Source organism: Dendropsophus ebraccatus, chromosome 9 (assembly GCF_027789765.1).
Source record: "Dendropsophus ebraccatus isolate aDenEbr1 chromosome 9, aDenEbr1.pat, whole genome shotgun sequence".
In the NCBI taxonomy this organism is placed as follows: domain Eukaryota; kingdom Metazoa; phylum Chordata; class Amphibia; order Anura; family Hylidae; genus Dendropsophus; species Dendropsophus ebraccatus.
In genome coordinates, this window is record NC_091462.1 from 69,237,982 (window position 1) to 69,255,600 (window position 17,619).

Here is a 17,619-nt window from a genome sequence, read left to right on the forward strand (position 1 = left end):
GTGCAGCATGGTCCCCCGCACCTGCCCGATCCCCCACCACCACCCTTCCCCCGGGTACAGTGACACAACAACTCGCAGCATACCTTCTTGTGGGGAGTTGTTGTGCACAAGGAGGTATGCTGGGAGTTGTTGTCAGGAGGCTGCTAACACACTACAACTCCCAGCAGCATACCTCCTTGTTCACTACAACCCCCCAGCATACCTCTTTGTGCACAGGGAGGTATGCTGGCAGTTGTAGTGCACAAGTAGGCATGCTGCTGGGAGTCGTGTCAGGAGGCTGCTAACGCACTACAACTCCCAGCAGCATACCTCCTTGTGAACTACAACCCCCAGCATACCTTTTTGTGCATAAAGAGGTATGCTGGGGGTTGTAGTGCACAAGGAGGTATGCTGGGAGTTTCAGTTTTGCATTAGCAGCCTCCTGATACAACAATTCACTGCATACCTTCTTGTGCACTACAACTCCCAGCATACCTCAGTGTCCACTACATCTCCCAGCATACCTTCTTATGGTGATTTGTAGTGCACAAAGGGGGTATTCTGGGAGTTGTAGTGCACAAGAAGGTATGCTGAGAGTTGCAGTTGTGCAGCAGAAGCCTCCCGACACAACATCCCAGCATGTCTCCTTGGGCACTACAACTCCCAGCATATCTTCTTATGCACTACAACTCCCAGCATATCTTCTTATGCACTACAACTCCCAGCATATCTTCTTATGCACTACAACTCCCAGCATATCTTCTTATGCATTACTACTCCCAGCATACCTCTGTGTGCACTACAAATCCCCATAAGAAGGTATGATGGGAGTTGTAGTGCATAAGAAGGTATGATGGGAGTTGTAGTGCATAAGAAGGTATGATGGGAGTTGTAGTGCACAAGGAGGTATGCTGTTGTGCACAGGGAGTTATGCTGCAGGGTAGAGGGGAATTAAAAAGTGTTATTAAAAATTTTTAAAAATCACAATAAAAGGTTCTAATAATCCCTTTTGCTTTTTTAAAAAAAAAAAAAGTGGAAGAAAAGGAACATACATGTTTGACATCCATTGCATGCGTAATTGTCCGAACTATAAAATGTAACAAAGTTATCAAAAATCACATAAATAAGTATATCGCTTATATTTGTATTGTTACTTATTTTATTTAAACTTTATTTAGTATCGAATTGGTATTAAGTATCGAAATAAGAAAGCTGGTATCGGTATCGAACTCAAAATTCTGGTATCGTGACATCCCTAGAGCTGAGTTGGGAAGAAGGTGTAGCAGAGCTGAGTTGGGGGGAAGGTGTAGCAGAGCTGAGTTGGGGGGAAGGTGTAGCAGAGCTGAGTTGGCAGTGACGCGGGTGATTGCGAGGGACGGAGCTTGTCGCGGGTGATCGCGCGGGGGGAGGAGCTTGCCGCGGGCAATTGCGGGGGCGGAGCTTGTCGCGGGTGATCACGCTGGGGGCGGAGCTTGTCGCGGGCGATCGCGGGGCGGAGCTTGTCGCGGGCGATCGCGCAGGGCGGAGCTTGCCGGGGGGGTGCCGCGGGTGAGTGCGGAGGCTATGCCGCAGGTGAGTGAGCGATGCCACGGGTGATGGGGGGGCGGTTGGTTGTGGGGCGGGGGGCTGTGTGCTGCGGGTGAGTGCTGGACTGTGCGCCAGGAGGCTCTGGACACAGGGGGTGAGTGCTGCCGGGAGGCTCTGGACACAGGGTGAGCTCTGGGCTGGGGGTGACCAGGTGGCTGCTGTTAGAGAGGGATGCAGTCACAGCTGCGCTGATCACTGTCTCCCTCCGTAACAGCAGCCACCCCATCAGTGTTCTCAGTCACTTCACTCTGCTGGGACTGAGGACACGTGTTGCCGTCTCAGAGGGTCGGGGCCGGGAGCAGGGAGCGGTGTCGGAGTGGACTAGTGTTGCACGATGCACCGAAATATCGATACTAATATCGATATTCGGGGCAAAAAAACGAGACAGATCCACTGGCAGGATGACCTGTCAGTCACAGCAGAACCCAAACACAGATTAACCATGACATGGCCAGACAGAATTCAGCAGGTGAAGTCGGGTGTGTCTCCCAACAAAGGTGAGCATATAAACCAGTGTTCACACACTGCAAACAAAACACAGAAACAGGATACAAGAAAATCAGTGCCTTCTCGGCCGAACAGCACGAGCCGAGGGGCGCATAATGCTCTGCAGAGATACCATCCTGACATCCGGGGGCATTATTAGTATATGGGGGCACCTCTGGGGGCATTATTAGTTCATGGGGGCACCTCTGGGGGCATTATTAGTTCATGGGGGCACCTCTGGGGGCATTATTAGTATATGGGGGCACCTCTGGGGGCATTATTAGTTCATGGGGGCACCTCTGGGGGCATTATTAGTATATGGGGGCACCTCTGGGGGCATTATTAGTATATGGGGGTACCTCTGGGGGCATTATTAGTTCATGGGGGCACCTCTGGGGGCATTATTAGCTCATGGGGGCACCTCTGGGGGCATTATTAGTATATGGGGGCACCTCTGGGGGCATTATTAGCTCATGGGGGCACCTCTGGGGGCATTATTAGTATATGGGGGCACCTCTGGGGGCATTATTAGTTCATGGGGGCACCTCTGGGGGCATTATTAACTCATGGTGGCATCTCTGGAGGCATTATTAGTGTATGGGGGTACCTCTAGGGGCATTATTAGTTCATGGGGGCCACCTCTGGGGGCATTATTAGTATATGGGGGCACCTCTGGGGGCATTATTAGTGTATGGGGGCACCTCTGGGGGCATTATTAGTATATGGGGGCACCTCTGGGGGCAGTATTAGTTCATGGGGGCACCTCCGGGGGCATTATTAGTATATGGGGGCACCTCTGGGGGCATTATTAGTTCATGGGGGCACCTCTGGGGGCATTATTAGTTCATGGGGGCACCTCTGGGGGCATTATTAGTATATGGGGGCACCTCTGGTGGCATTATTAGCTCATGGGGGCACCTCTGGGGGCATTATTAGTATATGGGGGTACCTCTGGGGGCATTATTAGTTCATGGGGGCACCTCTGGGGGCATTATTAGTATATGGGGGCACCTCTGGGGGCATTATTAGCTCATGGGGGCACCTCTGGGGGCATTTTTAGTATATGGGGGCACCTCTGGGGGCATTATTAGCTCATGGGGGCACCTCTAAGGGCATAATTAGTATATGGGGGCATCTCTGGGGGCATTATTAGTTCATGGGGGCACCTCTGGCGGCATTATTAACTCATGGTGGCATCTCTGGGGGCATTATTAGTGTATGGGGGTACCTCTAGGGGCATTATTAGTTCATGGGGGCCACCTCTGGGGGCATTATTAGTTCATGGGGGCACCTCTGGGGGCATTATTAGCTCATGGGGGTACCTCTGGGGGCATTATTAGTTCATGGGGGCCACCTCTAGGGGCATTATTAGCTCATGGGGGCACAGCAGGGAATCCTACATACAGGGGGAACAGCAGGGGATCCTACATACAGGGGGCATCCCACATTCCTACTCGCTTTACTGCACATAACACCACACAGCGCAGTTACTATGGGAGCCTACAGGGGGGAGAAAGGAAAGGAAGCTGCTAGAAATGTGCGGAGCCTAAATTGTTTGTCTCGCAGGTTCTGAAAAGATGAAACATATCTGGAAGAAATCATCATGGAGGTCTGGGCCGGATGGAGAGGAAAAGGGAAAGTGACGCCTCAGATCAAAGAAGACGTCACCTGTGAGTCTTATTTTGTAGAACATTATTTAGTAGGGGCGCCCCGAGGTGACAGCTACTACATTATCTGTACTCAGAGATATCACTGTGTTATCTGTTGTGTTACATAGGACTGCAGGTGACTACTACATTATCTGTACTCAGAGATATCGCTGTGTTATCTGTGGTGTTACATAGGACTGCAGGTGACAGCTACTACATTATCTGTACTCAGAGATATCACTGTGTTATCTGTGGTGTTACATAGGACTGCAGGTGACATCTACATTATCTGTACTCAGAGATATCACTGTGTTATCTGTGCTGTTACATAGGACTGCAGGTGACTACTACATTATCTGTACTCAGAGGGATATCACTGTGTTATCTGTGGTGTTACATAGGACTGCAGGTGACATCTACTACATGATCTATACTCAGAGATATCACTGTGTTGTCTGTGCTGTTACATAGGACTGCAGGTGAAATCTACTACATTATCTGTACTCAGAGACAGGGCCGAGACAAAGGGTAGGCCAAGGTAGGCGATGGCCTAGGGCGCCATCAAGTGGTAAATTACAGGGGGCGCAATTGCGGTCTCTGAATTTTTTTTTTAACTACTGGCTACTGTATTCTGTCTACTGGTGGCTGCCGAGCGCTGCCCCTGCGCGCTCACATACCACCAGCGCCCTCATTTCCCCCTCACCTGCAGCAGCATCAGCTCGGAAGCTGCTGTGGGGCTCACATGCCAACGGGCAGGCCGGGATCCAGCCGCCAGCAGCGCCCTCTGCAGGACACAAGATCTATCCCCCCCCCCCCCCCCCCACACACACACACATCTCACATGTGCGGGGGGAGCAGGCTCTAGTCCCGCGGCGGCAGTCATAGCCGCTCCTACTCCTGACTACTACTCCGGATCCTTCAGACTGCAGGAGAAGGAAGACGCTGGGGAGGAAGGTGAATATGCTGCTGGGCCTCCTCACCACTTACTGCCTGGCTGGACTGACAGGCTGCCTCACCCTGCCATCTGGGGTCCTGTTCCCTCCACATCACCTGTTTCCTGCTCTGCTCTCGTACACAGACAGACAGGCACACAGAGGAGGTGGGGGGAGGGGCGGAAGAACCCGGTGCCGGCTCCAGGAAGGAGATGGAAGCAGGAGGAGGCAAGGAGCTACTAAAAGTAAAGTTTCCTCATGATAAGTGTGTGTGTGTGTGTGTGTGTGTGTGTGTGTGTGTTTGAGCTGTGTGTGTGTGTGTGTGTGTGAACTGTGTGTTTGAGCTGTGTGTGTGTGTGTGTGTGAACTGTGTGTGTGTGTGTGTGTGGGTGTGTGTGTGCCTGTCTGTGTATGAGAATTGTGGATGTAAATATGACTACTACAACCACCATCATCTCCCTGGTAGCTGAAGTGTGTTACATGACTACAATCCCCATCATCCCCCTGATAGCTGAAGTGTGTTACATGACTACAATCGCCATCATCCCCCTGACAGCTGAAGTGTATTACATGACTACAATCCCCATCATCCCCCTGGTAGCTGAAGTGTGTTACATGACTACAATCCTCATCATCCCCCTGATAGCTGAAGTATGTGTTACATTACTACAATCCCCATAATCCCCCTGATAGCTGAAGTGTGTGTTACATTACTACAATCCCCATCATCCGCTTATAGCTGGTGTTCCATGACTACAACCCCCCTCATGTCCCTAATAGCTGGTGTGTGTGTTTCATGACTACAATCCCCATTATCCCCCTGATAGCAGTGTGTGTTACATGACTACGGTCGTCACCATCCCATTGATAGCTGAAGTGTTACATGACTACAATCCCCATCGTCCCCCTGATATCTGAAGTGTTGCATGACTACAATCCCAATCCAATTATCCCCCTGATAGCTGAAGTGTTATTGTCCATACTACAAAATGATCACCTTTCTGATCACGCACGGTAAACAGAGCAAGCGCAGAAACCCAACAAATTCAGTGCCACACAAAAACGTTGGAGGAGGCAGTGGTACAGTACATGAGGTGAAGGCAGTGGCACAGTACATGAGGTGAAGGCAGTGGTACAGTACATGAGGTGGAGGCAGTGGTACAGTACATGAGGGGGAGGCAGTGGTACAGTACATGAGGTGAAGGCAGTGGTACAGTACATGAGGTGAAGGCAGTGGTACAGTACATGAGGTGGAGGCAGTGGTACAGTACATGAGGGGGAGGCAGTGGTACAGTACATGAGGGGGAGGCAGTGGTACAGTACATTAGAGGGAGGGAGGGAGTGGTACAGTACATTAGAGGGAGGGAGGGAGTGGTACAGTACATGAGGTGGAGGCAGTGGTAAAGTACATGGGCGGAGGGGCAGTGGTACAGTACATGAGGGGGAGGGAGTGGCACAGTACATGAGGGGGAGGCAGTGGTACAGTACATGAGGTAAAGGCAGTGGTACAGTACATGAGGGGGAGGCAGTGGTACAGTACATGAGGGGGAGGCAGTGGTACAGTACATGAGGGGGAGGCAGTGGTAGAGTACACAAGGTGGAGGCAGTGGTACAGTACACGAGGGGGAGGCAGTGGTACAGTACACAAGGTGGAGGCAGTGGTACAGTACATGAGGAGGAGGCAGTGGTACAGTACATAAGGAGGAGGCAGTGGTACAGTACATGAGGGGGAGGCAGTGGTACAGTACATGAGGGGGAGGCAGTGGTACAGTACATGAGGTAAAGGCAGGGGTACAGTACATGAGGGGGAGGGGCAGTGGTACTGTACATGAGGAGGAGGCAGGGGTACAGTACATGAGGAGGCAGTGGTACAGTACATGAGGGGGAGGCAGTGGTACAGTACATGAGGGGGAGGCAGTGGTACAGTACATGAGGAGGAGGCAGTGGTACAGTACATAAGGAGGAGGCAGTGGTACAGTACATGAGGGGGAGGCAGTGGTACAGTACATGAGGAGGGAGGCAGTGGTACAGTACATGAGGGGGAGGAAGTGGTACAGTACATGAGGGGGGGCAGTGGTACAGTACATGGGGGGAGGCAGTGGTACAGTACACGAGGGGGAGGCAGTGGTACAGTACACGAGGGGGAGGCAGTGGTACAGTACATGAGGGGGAGGCAGTGGTAGAGTACACAAGGTGGAGGCAGTGGTACAGTACACGAGGGGGAGGCAGTGGTACAGTACACAAGGTGGAGGCAGTGGTACAGTACATGAGGAGGAGGCAGTGGTACAGTACATAAGGAGGAGGCAGTGGTACAGTACATGAGGGGGAGGCAGTGGTACAGTACATGAGGGGGAGGCAGTGGTACAGTACATGAGGTAAAGGCAGGGGTACAGTACATGAGGGGGAGGGGCAGTGGTACTGTACATGAGGAGGAGGCAGGGGTACAGTACATGAGGAGGCAGTGGTACAGTACATGAGGGGGAGGCAGTGGTACAGTACATGAGGGGGAGGCAGTGGTACAGTACATGAGGAGGAGGCAGTGGTACAGTACATAAGGAGGAGGCAGTGGTACAGTACATGAGGGGGAGGCAGTGGTACAGTACATGAGGAGGGAGGCAGTGGTACAGTACATGAGGGGGAGGAAGTGGTACAGTACATGAGGGGGGGCAGTGGTACAGTACATGGGGGGAGGCAGTGGTACAGTACACGAGGGGGAGGCAGTGGTACAGTACACGAGGGGGAGGCAGTGGTACAGTACACAAGGTGGAGGCAGTGGTACAGTACATGAGGAGGAGGCAGTGGTACAGTACATGAGGAGGAGGCAGTGGTACAGTACATGAGGAGGAGGCAGTGGTACAGTACATGAGGAGGAGGCAGTGGTACAGTACATGAGGAGGAGGCAGTGGTACTGTACATGAGGGGGAGGCAGTGGTACAGTACATGAGGGGGAGGCAGTGGTACAGCACATGAGGGGGAGGCAGTGGTACAGTTCATGAGGGGGAGGCAGTGGTACAGTACATGAGGGGGGAGGCAGTGGTACAGTACATGAGGGGGGAGGCAGTGGTACAGTACATGAGTAGGAGGCAGTGGTACAGTACATGAGGAGGAGGCAGTGGTACAGTACATGAGGGGGAGGCAGTGGTACAGTACATGAGTGGGAGGCAGTGGTACAGTACATGAGGAGGAGGCAGTGGTACAGTACATGAGGGGGAGGCAGTGGTACAGTACATGAGGGGGAGGCAGTGGACAGTACATGAGGGGGAGGCAGTGGTACAGTACATGGGGGGAGGCAGTGGTACAGTACATGAGGGGGAGGCGGTGGTACAGTACATGAGGGGGAGGCGGTGATACAGTACATGAGGGGGAGGCAGTGGTACAGTACATGAGGGGGAGGCAGTGGTACAGTACATGAGGAGGAGGCAGTGGTACAGTACATTAGGGGGAGGCAGTGGTACAGTACATGAGAAGGGAGGCAGTGGTACAGTACATGAGGGGGAGGCAGTGGTACAGTACATGAGGGGGGGCAGTGGTACAGTACATGGGGGGAGGCGGTGGTACAGTACATGAGGGGGAGGCAGTGGTACAGTACATGAGGGGGAGGCAGTGGTACAGTACATGAGGGGGAGGCAGTGGTACAGTACATGAGGGGGAGGCAGTGGTACAGTACATGAGGAGGAGGCAGTGGTACAGTACATGAGGAGGAGGCAGTGGTACAGTACATTAGGGGGAGGCAGTGGTACAGTACATGAGGGGGAGGCAGTGGTACAGTACATGAGGAGGGAGGCAGTGGTACAGTACATGAGGGGGAGGCAGTGGTACAGTGCATGAGGGGGGGCAGTGGTACAGTACATGGGGGGAGGCAGTGGTACAGTACATGAGGGGGAGGCAGTGGTACAGTACACAAGGTGGAGGCAGTGGTACAGTACATGAGGAGGAGGCAGTGGTACAGTACATGAGGAGGAGGCAGTGGTACAGTACATGAGGAGGAGGCAGTGGTACTGTACATGAGTGGGAGGCAGTGGTACAGTACATGAGGGGGAGGCAGTGGTACAGTACATGCAGTGGCGGTCTTTGGCACCAAGCACCCCAAGCGATCGCTTGGGGCCCCCAACATCCAGGGGGGCCCCCACGCCCCGCCCTTGTGCTCAACACCGCTGGACAGGGCCGCTGCCCCGATCGCTGCTGCCATCTGAACTGTAACTATGAGCACTCGTAATGAGCGCTCATAGTTACATGCAGCAGCACTGACAGGGAGGGAGACATTGGCCCCCTTCCTGTCAGTCACTCTTGTGGCCGCAGGAAGGGTTTTCCTTGCGGTCACAAGTGGCAGCTTTGTTCTTGTGGTGCCGGCGCTCCAGTGACATCACTGGAGCATCGGCGCCAGGACAAGGGGAGTGCAGCCTCTTGTGATTGCAGGGAAAACCCTTCCTGCGGCCACAAGAGTGAAGAGAAGAGGAGACGCCCGGACCCAGGTGAGTATAAGTGTTTGTTTTATTGTGTTATATACTATATGGGAGGGGGAGCACAAAGGGGTCTGTTTAACTGGGGGAGCACACATCGGGGGTCTATATGAATGGGGGGAGCACACAGGGGGGCTATATAACAGGGGGAGCACACAGGGGGGCTATAGACTACTGGGGCTTCACTGAGGGGTCTATATACTACTGGGGGCAGCACACAGGGGGTCTATATACTACTTGGGGCAGCAGAATGGGGTCTATATCCAGCTTGGAGAGCACACAGGAGGTCTATATCCAAGTGGGGGAGCACACAGGGGGGCTATATACTACTGGGGGAGCACACAGGGGTCTATATACTACTTGTGAGGCACACAGGTGGTCTATATATAACTGGGGGAGCACACAGGGGTCTGTATACTACTGGGGCAGCACACAAGGGGTCTATATAATACTGGTGGGGCACACAGAGGGTCTATATACTACTGGGGGAACCACACAGGGGTTTATATCCTACTGAAGGAGCACACAGGGGTCTATATCCAAGTGGGGGAGCACACAGGAGGTCTATATCCAAGTGGGGGAGCACACAGGGGGGGGCTAAACACCCCTGAGGGAGCACACAGGGGGCCTATATACTAGTGGGGGAGCACACAGGGGGTCTATACTACTGGGGGCAGCACACAGGGGGTCTATATACAACTGGGGCAGCACACAGGAGGTCTTTATACTTCTGGGGGAGCACACAGGGGGCTATATATAACTGGGGGAAAACACAGGGGTATATTTTACTGGCAGTAGCACACAAGGGGTATATACTACTGGGGGCAACATACAGCGGTCAATTGTTTTGGAACACGTGTCGAGGGGAAGGGGCCCCAGACATAACTTCGCTTGGGGCCCCAGAAATGCCAAGACCGCCCCTGAGTACATGAGGGGGAGGCAGTGGTACAGTACATGAGGAGGAGGCAGTGGTACAGTACATGAGGGGGAGGCAGTGGTACAGTACATGAGGAGGGAGGCAGTGGTACAGTACATGAGGAGGAGGCAGTGGTACAGTTCATGAGGAGGAGGCAGTGGTACAGTACATGAGGAAGAGGCAGTGGTACTGTACATGAGGGGGAGGCAGTGGTACAGTACATGAGGGGGAGGCAGTGGTACAGTACATGAGGGGGAGGCAGTGGTACAGTACATGAGGAGGAGGCAGTGGTACAGTACATGAGGGGGAGGCAGTGGTACAGTACATGAGGAGGGAGGCAGTGGTACAGTACATGAGGAGGGAGGCAGTGGTACAGTACATAAGGGGGAGGCAGTGGTACAGTACATGAGGAGGAGGCAGTGGTACAGTACATGAGGGGGAGGCAGTGGTACAGTACATGAGGAGGGAGGCAGTGGTACAGTACATGAGGGGGAGGCAGTGGTACAGTACATGAGGGGGGGCAGTGGTACAGTACATGAGGGGGGACAGTGGTACAGTACATGAGGGGGAGGCAGTGGTAGAGTACACAAGGTGGAGGCAGTGGTACAGTACATGAGGGGGAGGCAGTGGTACAGTACATGAGGAGGAGGCAGTGGTACAGTACATGAGGAGGAGGCAGTGGTACTGTACATGAGGGGGAGGCAGTGGTACAGTACATGAGGGGGAGGCAGTGGTACAGTACATGAGGGGGAGGCAGTGATACTGTACAAGAGGGGGAGGCAGTGGTACAGTACATGAGGAGGGGGCAGTGGTACAGTACATGAGGGGGAGGCAGTGGTACAGTACATGAGGAGGCAGTGGTACAGTACATGAGGGGGAGGCAGTGGTACAGTACATGAGGGGGGGAGGCAGTGGTACAGTACATGAGTAGGAGGCAGTGGTACAGTACATGAGGGGGAGGCAGTGGTACAGTACATGAGGGGGAGGTAGTGGTACAGTACATGAGGGGGAGGCAGTGGTACAGTACATGGGGGAGGCGGTGGTACAGTAGATGAGGGGGAGGCGGTGGTACAGTACATGAGGGGGAGTCAGTGGTACAGTACATGAGGAGGAGGCAGTGGTACAGTACATGAGGTGAAGGCAGTGGTACAGTACATGAGGTGAAGGCAGTGGTACAGTACATGAGGTGGAGGCAGTGGTACAGTACATGAGGGGGAGGCAGTGGTACAGTACATGAGGGGGAGGCAGTGGTACAGTACATGGGGGGAGGCAGTGGTACAGTACATGGGGGGAGGCAGTGGTACAGTACATGAGGGGGAGGCAGTGGTACAGTACACAAGGTGGAGGCAGTGGTACAGTACATGAGGAGGAGGCAGTGGTACAGTACATGAGGAGGAGGCAGTGGTACAGTACATGAGGAGGGAGGCAGTGGTACAGTACATGACGAGGAGGCAGTGACAGCCCATTAAGACCCCGTGGTACGTTAGAGGGCATCACCTTAAAGTCATTGGATATATTTTTTGTCCTCTGACTGCACTCATTGGATGGGGGGAGGGGGCAAGCTAGAAATTTTGCACCAGGGCCCACCAGCCTTTAGTTATGCCTCTGACGGGAATGCTGCAATGTGTGTGTGTGTGTGTGTGTGTGTGTGTGAGTTGTAATGCACAAAGAGGTATGCTGGGAGTTGTTGTGTCGGGAGGTTGCTGCTGCACAACTACAACTCCCAGCATACCTTCTTGTGCACAAATAGGTATGCTGGAGGTTGTAGTGCACAAGAAGGTATGTTGGGAGTTGTAGGGCGCTGTATTAAGTATCGAAATGGTATTGAGTATCAAAAGTTATGAAGCACTTTATTGATGTCAAAAATACCTATTATTGTTTTCATTAGCTACAGGGGAAAAAACTATTTACATTAATTTATGATCATGCCATACTAAGTGTGTTTAAAAGTGTGTATACATGTCTTTTTTATGCAGATACAGTATATAAGTTTTTTTTTGTTTTTTTTCGGGGGGGGGGGGGGGGGCACCATTTGCCTTCTTTGCCTAGGGCACCAAAACTCCTTGTCCCGGCCCTGCTCAGAGATACCACTGTGTTATGTGGTGTTACATAGGACTGCAGGTGATTCAAACTTCATCGTGCCCTGGTGTGCTGGTGTCTGTATACATGTGTGCTGGTGTCTGTATACATGTGTGCTGTGTCTGTATACATGTGTGCTGGTGGTGTCTGTGTGTGAGATCAATTCTAGAGAACTGGCTCATATATCCCATTTTCCCCAGTGGCTTAAAATGTAACCTCTGTTATACAGTTATAAAATTGTAGAACCTAAATGTGAACAAGGTGCAATTCAAATAGACACTTACTTGTATAGCTGTCTCTTGTGCTCTGTATGCAGTGCATTATATTCACCCTTGCAACGTACAATTTATAGCGTGTCTACAAGCCCAGCGGGGCTCATTATGATGGGGACTAAAACTTATACAAGAGTGGGGTAGGGGTTCCCCTGTATTCAGAATGCTGTTGAGTGCTAGGCAATGCCCCGTCTGGGATTATTGAATTTCGAGGGTCTATGAAGAGCAGGATAAAGACACCTCTGCTGCACAAACAGGATCTCCTAGAAAGCGTTCTCACCGCCATGTATTCGCTATCACTGGCTTGGGTGAGCTAAACTAGCCTGCCTGGGGGGGGGGGGGGGGGGGGGTGATTTGTATATGCTCACTAACATGGAACAGCCTCATTATATTAGCCTTATCAACATATTCTATGTTAGTGAGCATACCGGGGGGGGGGACTATTGGTGAACATATACAAATCAAACAGCCCCCCAGACCCTCGAAATTCAATAACCCCAAACGGGGCATTGCCTAGTACTCAACAGCATTCTGAATACAGGGGAACCCCTACCCCACTCTTGTACAAGTTTTAGTCTCCATCATAATGAGCCCCGCTGGGCTTGTAGACACGCTATAAATTGTACGCTGCAAGGGTGAATATAATGCACTTCATACAGAGCACAAGAGGCAGCTATACAAGTAAGTGTCTGTATGGTGACATTTAAATTGCACCTTGTTCACATTTAGTTTCTACAATTTTATAACTGTATAACAGAGGTTATATTTTAAGCCACTGGGGAAAATGGGGTATATGAGCCAGTTCTCTAGAATTGATCTGAACGAAATTATACCTCCCAGCAAGGCGTGGGTCGAACACACAATTTTTTTTTTATTAATGTGGGGGGCCCAGACACTTTGGTTGTATGGGGCCCCGAAATTCCTGATGGCGGCCCTGTCGACGGCGTGCCTGGTAACCAGAGACGCCGCGGCTCTGTGTCACTCGTGGCGGCCGCCCAGCCTGTGCAGTTGAACGGCATCATGCTCAGGCTGAGGGGCGGATCGCTCCTCCACTCAGTCTGTAGCAGACCAGCTGCTAGGTGTTTGGGATCAGAGTGTCGGACCAATGGTGTGCTGGTCCGGCCTCCTGACCCAGTATAAATTGTACACACTGCCAGCTCTCTTTGCTGGCTATTAGTTGTCCTGATCCCAGCTCCCCAGTGCTTCCCTGTATTCTGCCCTAGTCCCTCTCTATTGCCTTGCCTGGATTCTGAGCTTTTGCCTACCTCCTGACTACCCGCTTCTTCCTGATTTTGTACTGCGTTGCTCGTTCGGTTTCTGACTTGGCTGGTTGACCTTCCTGCATTGTGTTTGTCTGTCTGTCTGCGTTTTATGTTTTGCACTTATTCAGCATAGGGATTGTCTTCATGGTTGTCCGCGACCGTTTAGGGTCGATTGAGGCAAGTAGGCAGGTGACAGTGGGTGGGTTCAGATTTAGGGCCCACTGTCTCTTGTCTTGTCTTCACTTGCCAGTCGTGACAGAGAGGCAGAAAAATGTCCAGGCTATCGTCCCCTTTTGGCCATCAAGAGCTGAAGCTCATGGTGAAAATCATGGATCAAATGCATTATGGGCTAGAACGTGTTCTGTCACTGACCCCAACACACATAAAAGACGTATAGTAAGGAAGGTGATACGTGCCCTCCAGCATGATTTCAACAAGAGAAGGACCCCCGTCCAAATCCAAAAGAAATGGTCGGACCTGAAATATAAAAGACCCTGGAAACTTGAAGAAATACAGCACGATGAGTAATACGCTGTGAGCCTGATCGGTGGATGTATAATATACTGGTGTCGTGATATTGGGATGTGTAATATACTGGATTCCTGAGACTGGAATATGTAATATACTGGGATCTGCTATTGGGGTGTGTAATATACTGGGGACTTTCACAACCCTTTTACTTTGTACCCACAGAACCCCCACCCGATTGCCAACACATGGGCCCACATATATCATATGTTCCCTCCACTTGTCATGTGCAGCCGACAGCATATGGCCCTCCACTCATAATATAAGTATTGAGCTTTTTAGGAATAAAACAACTTAGGATGATGATGCTGATGATGACGTCTATCCCTTTTTTTTTTTTTTTTTAAATCTAATGGAAGAACGAAGGCGGCAGCGCCGCAGAAGGGCAGCTGTTCGGCCCACAGCGGATGAAAGTTGGGAGTTGGGACATTTGCATGTATATGTAGGCTATGAGGAAAATTTATCAAACATGGTGTAAAGTGAAACTGGCTCTGTTGCCCCTAGCAACCAATCAGATTCTACTTTTTATTCCTCACAGGCTCTTTGGAAAATGAAAGGTGGAATCTGATTGGTTGCTAGGGGCAACTGAGACAGTTTCACTTTACACCATGTTTGATAAATCTCCCCCTATGTTCACACAATGTAACAGGACTTGCAGCCGAGTGTCGGACTGGGGTACCTTGGGCCCACCAGGGAATATTTTATTCTAGGGCCCCACCCTACATACACCAGATATACCCAGCGCCAAACCTTTCACATTACTATAACGACTTTGCACAGTGCTGTGTATGTGACCGGCAATGCTCACTTACTGTTAGTAACTGGTCAGACACTCTATGCCAGGGATGGGGAACCTTCGGCCTTTCAGCTGTTGCAAAACTACAATTCCCATCGGGAGTTGTAGTTTTGCAATAGCTGGAAGGCCAAAGGTTCCCCATCCCTGTTCTAATGTATAGGAGCTGTCCAGGCATGATAGGAGTTGCCTTTTAGTTTCTTGAAAGGTGAAGTCCCATGAAACTAACTGGGGGATTATATGTCATCCTGAAGCTGCTAAACAGATATGCAGACCTCCTGCTCAGGGGCCCACCAATGGCTTGGGCCCACAGGGGAGCAGGGGAATCCCCCAGGCCTGCAGTCCGAGCCTGCTTGCAGCGCAGGCCGAGTGCGTTACATACCACATGTGCTCAGAGGGAGAAGAGGAGAGCCGCTGCTACGGGGGAGCGTGTGGCCAGTCTTTGTTTTAATTTATTTATTTTGGATAGTTCATACAACACCACCGAGGACAGACCTTCCCACACCGCCACCACTGAGAATCCCAGCCCCTCTGACCCCATTGCCAGCAAGGACCCCATCTCCCCAGAGGACGCCTCCAGCCCCGACCTCAAGGGCTCCAGCATCGAGCTTGTCTTCAAATGGTAGGTAAAATAACGTGATACAGATGGAATTTCTTTCTAGAAAACAACTTAGGATGATGATGCTGATGATGACGTCTATCCCTTTTTTTTTTTTTTTAAATCTAATGGAAGAACGAAGGCGGCAGCGCCGCAGAAGGGCAGCTGTTCGGCCCACAGCGGATGAAAGTTGGGAGTTGGGACATTTGCATGTATATATAGGCTATGAGGAAAATTTATCAAACATGGTGTAAAGTGAAACTGGCTCTGTTGCCCCTAGCAACCAATCAGATTCTACTTTTTATTCCTCACAGGCTCTTTGGAAAATGAAAGGTGGAATCTGATTGGTTGCTAGGGGCAACTGAGACAGTTTCACTTTACACCATGTTTGATAAATCTCCCCCTATGTTCACACAATGTAACAGGACTTGCAGCCGAGTGTCGGACTGAGGTACCTTGGGCCCACCAGGGAATATTTTATTCTAGGGCCCCACCCTACATACACCAGATATACCCAGCGCCAAACCTTTCACATTACTATAACGACTTTGCACAGTGCTGTGTATGTGACCGGCAATGCTCACTTACTGTTAGTAACTGGTCAGACACTCTATGCCAGGGATGGGGAACCTTCGGCCTTTCAGCTGTTGCAAAACTACAATTCCCATCGGGAGTTGTAGTTTTGCAATAGCTGGAAGGCCAAAGGTTCCCCATCCCTGTTCTAATGTATAGGAGCTGTCCAGGCATGATAGGAGTTGCCTTTTAGTTTCTTGAAAGGTGAAGTCCCATGAAACTAACTGGGGGATTATATGTCATCCTGAAGCTGCTAAACAGATAGCAGGCCTCCTGCTCAGGGGCCCACCAATGGCTTGGGCCCACAGGGGAGCAGGGGAATCCCCCAGGCCTGCAGTCCGAGCCTGCTTGCAGCGCAGGCCGAGTGCGTTACATACCACATGTGCTCAGAGGGAGAAGAGGAGAGCCGCTGCTACGGGGGAGCGTGTGGCCAGTCTTTGTTTTAATTTATTTATTTTGGATAGTTCATACAACACCACCGAGGACAGACCTTCCTACACCGCCACCACTGAGAATCCCAGCCCCTCTGACCCCATTGCCAGCAAGGACCCCATCTCCCCAGAGGACGCCTCCAGCCCCGACCTCAAGGGCTCCAGCATCGAACTTGTCTTCAAATGGTAGGTAAAATAACGTGATACAGATGGAATTTCTTTCTAGAAAACATAGGCTAATTTGCGCTTTTATTTTATTTAGCTCCAACCCTCGGGGACTGTCCGGAGCGTTTTCCCCCAGAGCCAATGCAAGCAAGGCCTTTATCAGCGAGCGGTAAGAACTTTTCCCTAATCCTCCAAACTCGTGTAGCATATAGTAAGAGCAGAAACCTGAGAAACTACAGGATGGAAATTATCGCTTTTCCTCAACTGTATAAGTTTTCTAATGATCACATAACTCTTCTCTACCTCAACAGTAATAGAGACCCTCGACCAGCTGGCGGAGAAGACAGACCAACCGTCTAAGAGGGCATATGGGGCAATGCACACCTTAAGAGATCTGCAGCTGGGGCTGAGTAATCTGAAGGGCCAGATCGACAAGTTGCGCCAAAGGCGTTGATGTTATTTTTTTTTAGTGTTGTTTTAAGTTTTTCGTTATTTGTTTTCCTAATTTTATAAGTAAAATATGTTATTTAGATCTCTATGCAGTGTTTGTACTGATTTCTTCCATTAGTTTTTAAATACACTATGCTCAAAGGCAGGCACTTCAGCTCAGCCTTCCAAGAACAAGGTAGCAGGCAGGCACTTCAGCTCAGCCTTTCAAAAATTAGGTTGAGGCCCATCAAGCAAGCCCTGTAAAAATTAGGTTGAAGTCCATTGGGTGAGCCCTGGAAAAATTAGGTTGAAGTCCATCAATTGAGCCCTGGAAAAATCAGGTTGAAGCCCATTAGGTGAGCCCTGGAAAATTTATGTTGAAGCCCATCAGATAAGCCCTGCAAAAATTAGGTTCAGGCCCATCAGGTGAGCCCTGGAAAAATTAGGTTCAGGCCCATCAGTTGAGCCCTAGAAAAATTA

The 17,619-nt window shown here is 51.1% G+C and overlaps 1 protein-coding gene across 1 annotated transcript; it reads left to right on the forward strand.

The window, feature by feature from the left end:
• The first annotated feature begins 4,661 nt into the window (after window positions 1-4,661).
• Window positions 4,662-17,164, forward strand: LOC138801789 (uncharacterized). Its single transcript, XM_069984888.1, has 5 exons — window positions 4,662-4,878; window positions 15,413-15,565; window positions 16,579-16,731; window positions 16,808-16,879; window positions 17,022-17,164. Exons 1-5 carry the CDS (start codon window positions 4,662-4,664, stop codon window positions 17,162-17,164), a joined length of 738 nt encoding a protein of 245 aa, XP_069840989.1.
• Window positions 17,165-17,619: the final 455 nt, after the last annotated feature.

Excerpts from the sequence above, each read along its gene's own strand:
- LOC138801789 (XM_069984888.1), top strand. The coding sequence starts at position 4,662 with ATGCTGCTGGGCCTCCTCACCACTTACTGCCTGGCTGGACTGACAGGC. Across the intron at positions 4,879-15,412 it reads GAGGCAAGGAGCTACTAAAA|TTCATACAACACCACCGAGG; the intron begins GTAAAGTTTCCT and ends TATTTTGGATAG. Across the intron at positions 16,732-16,807 it reads ATCGAACTTGTCTTCAAATG|CTCCAACCCTCGGGGACTGT; the intron begins GTAGGTAAAATA and ends TATTTTATTTAG.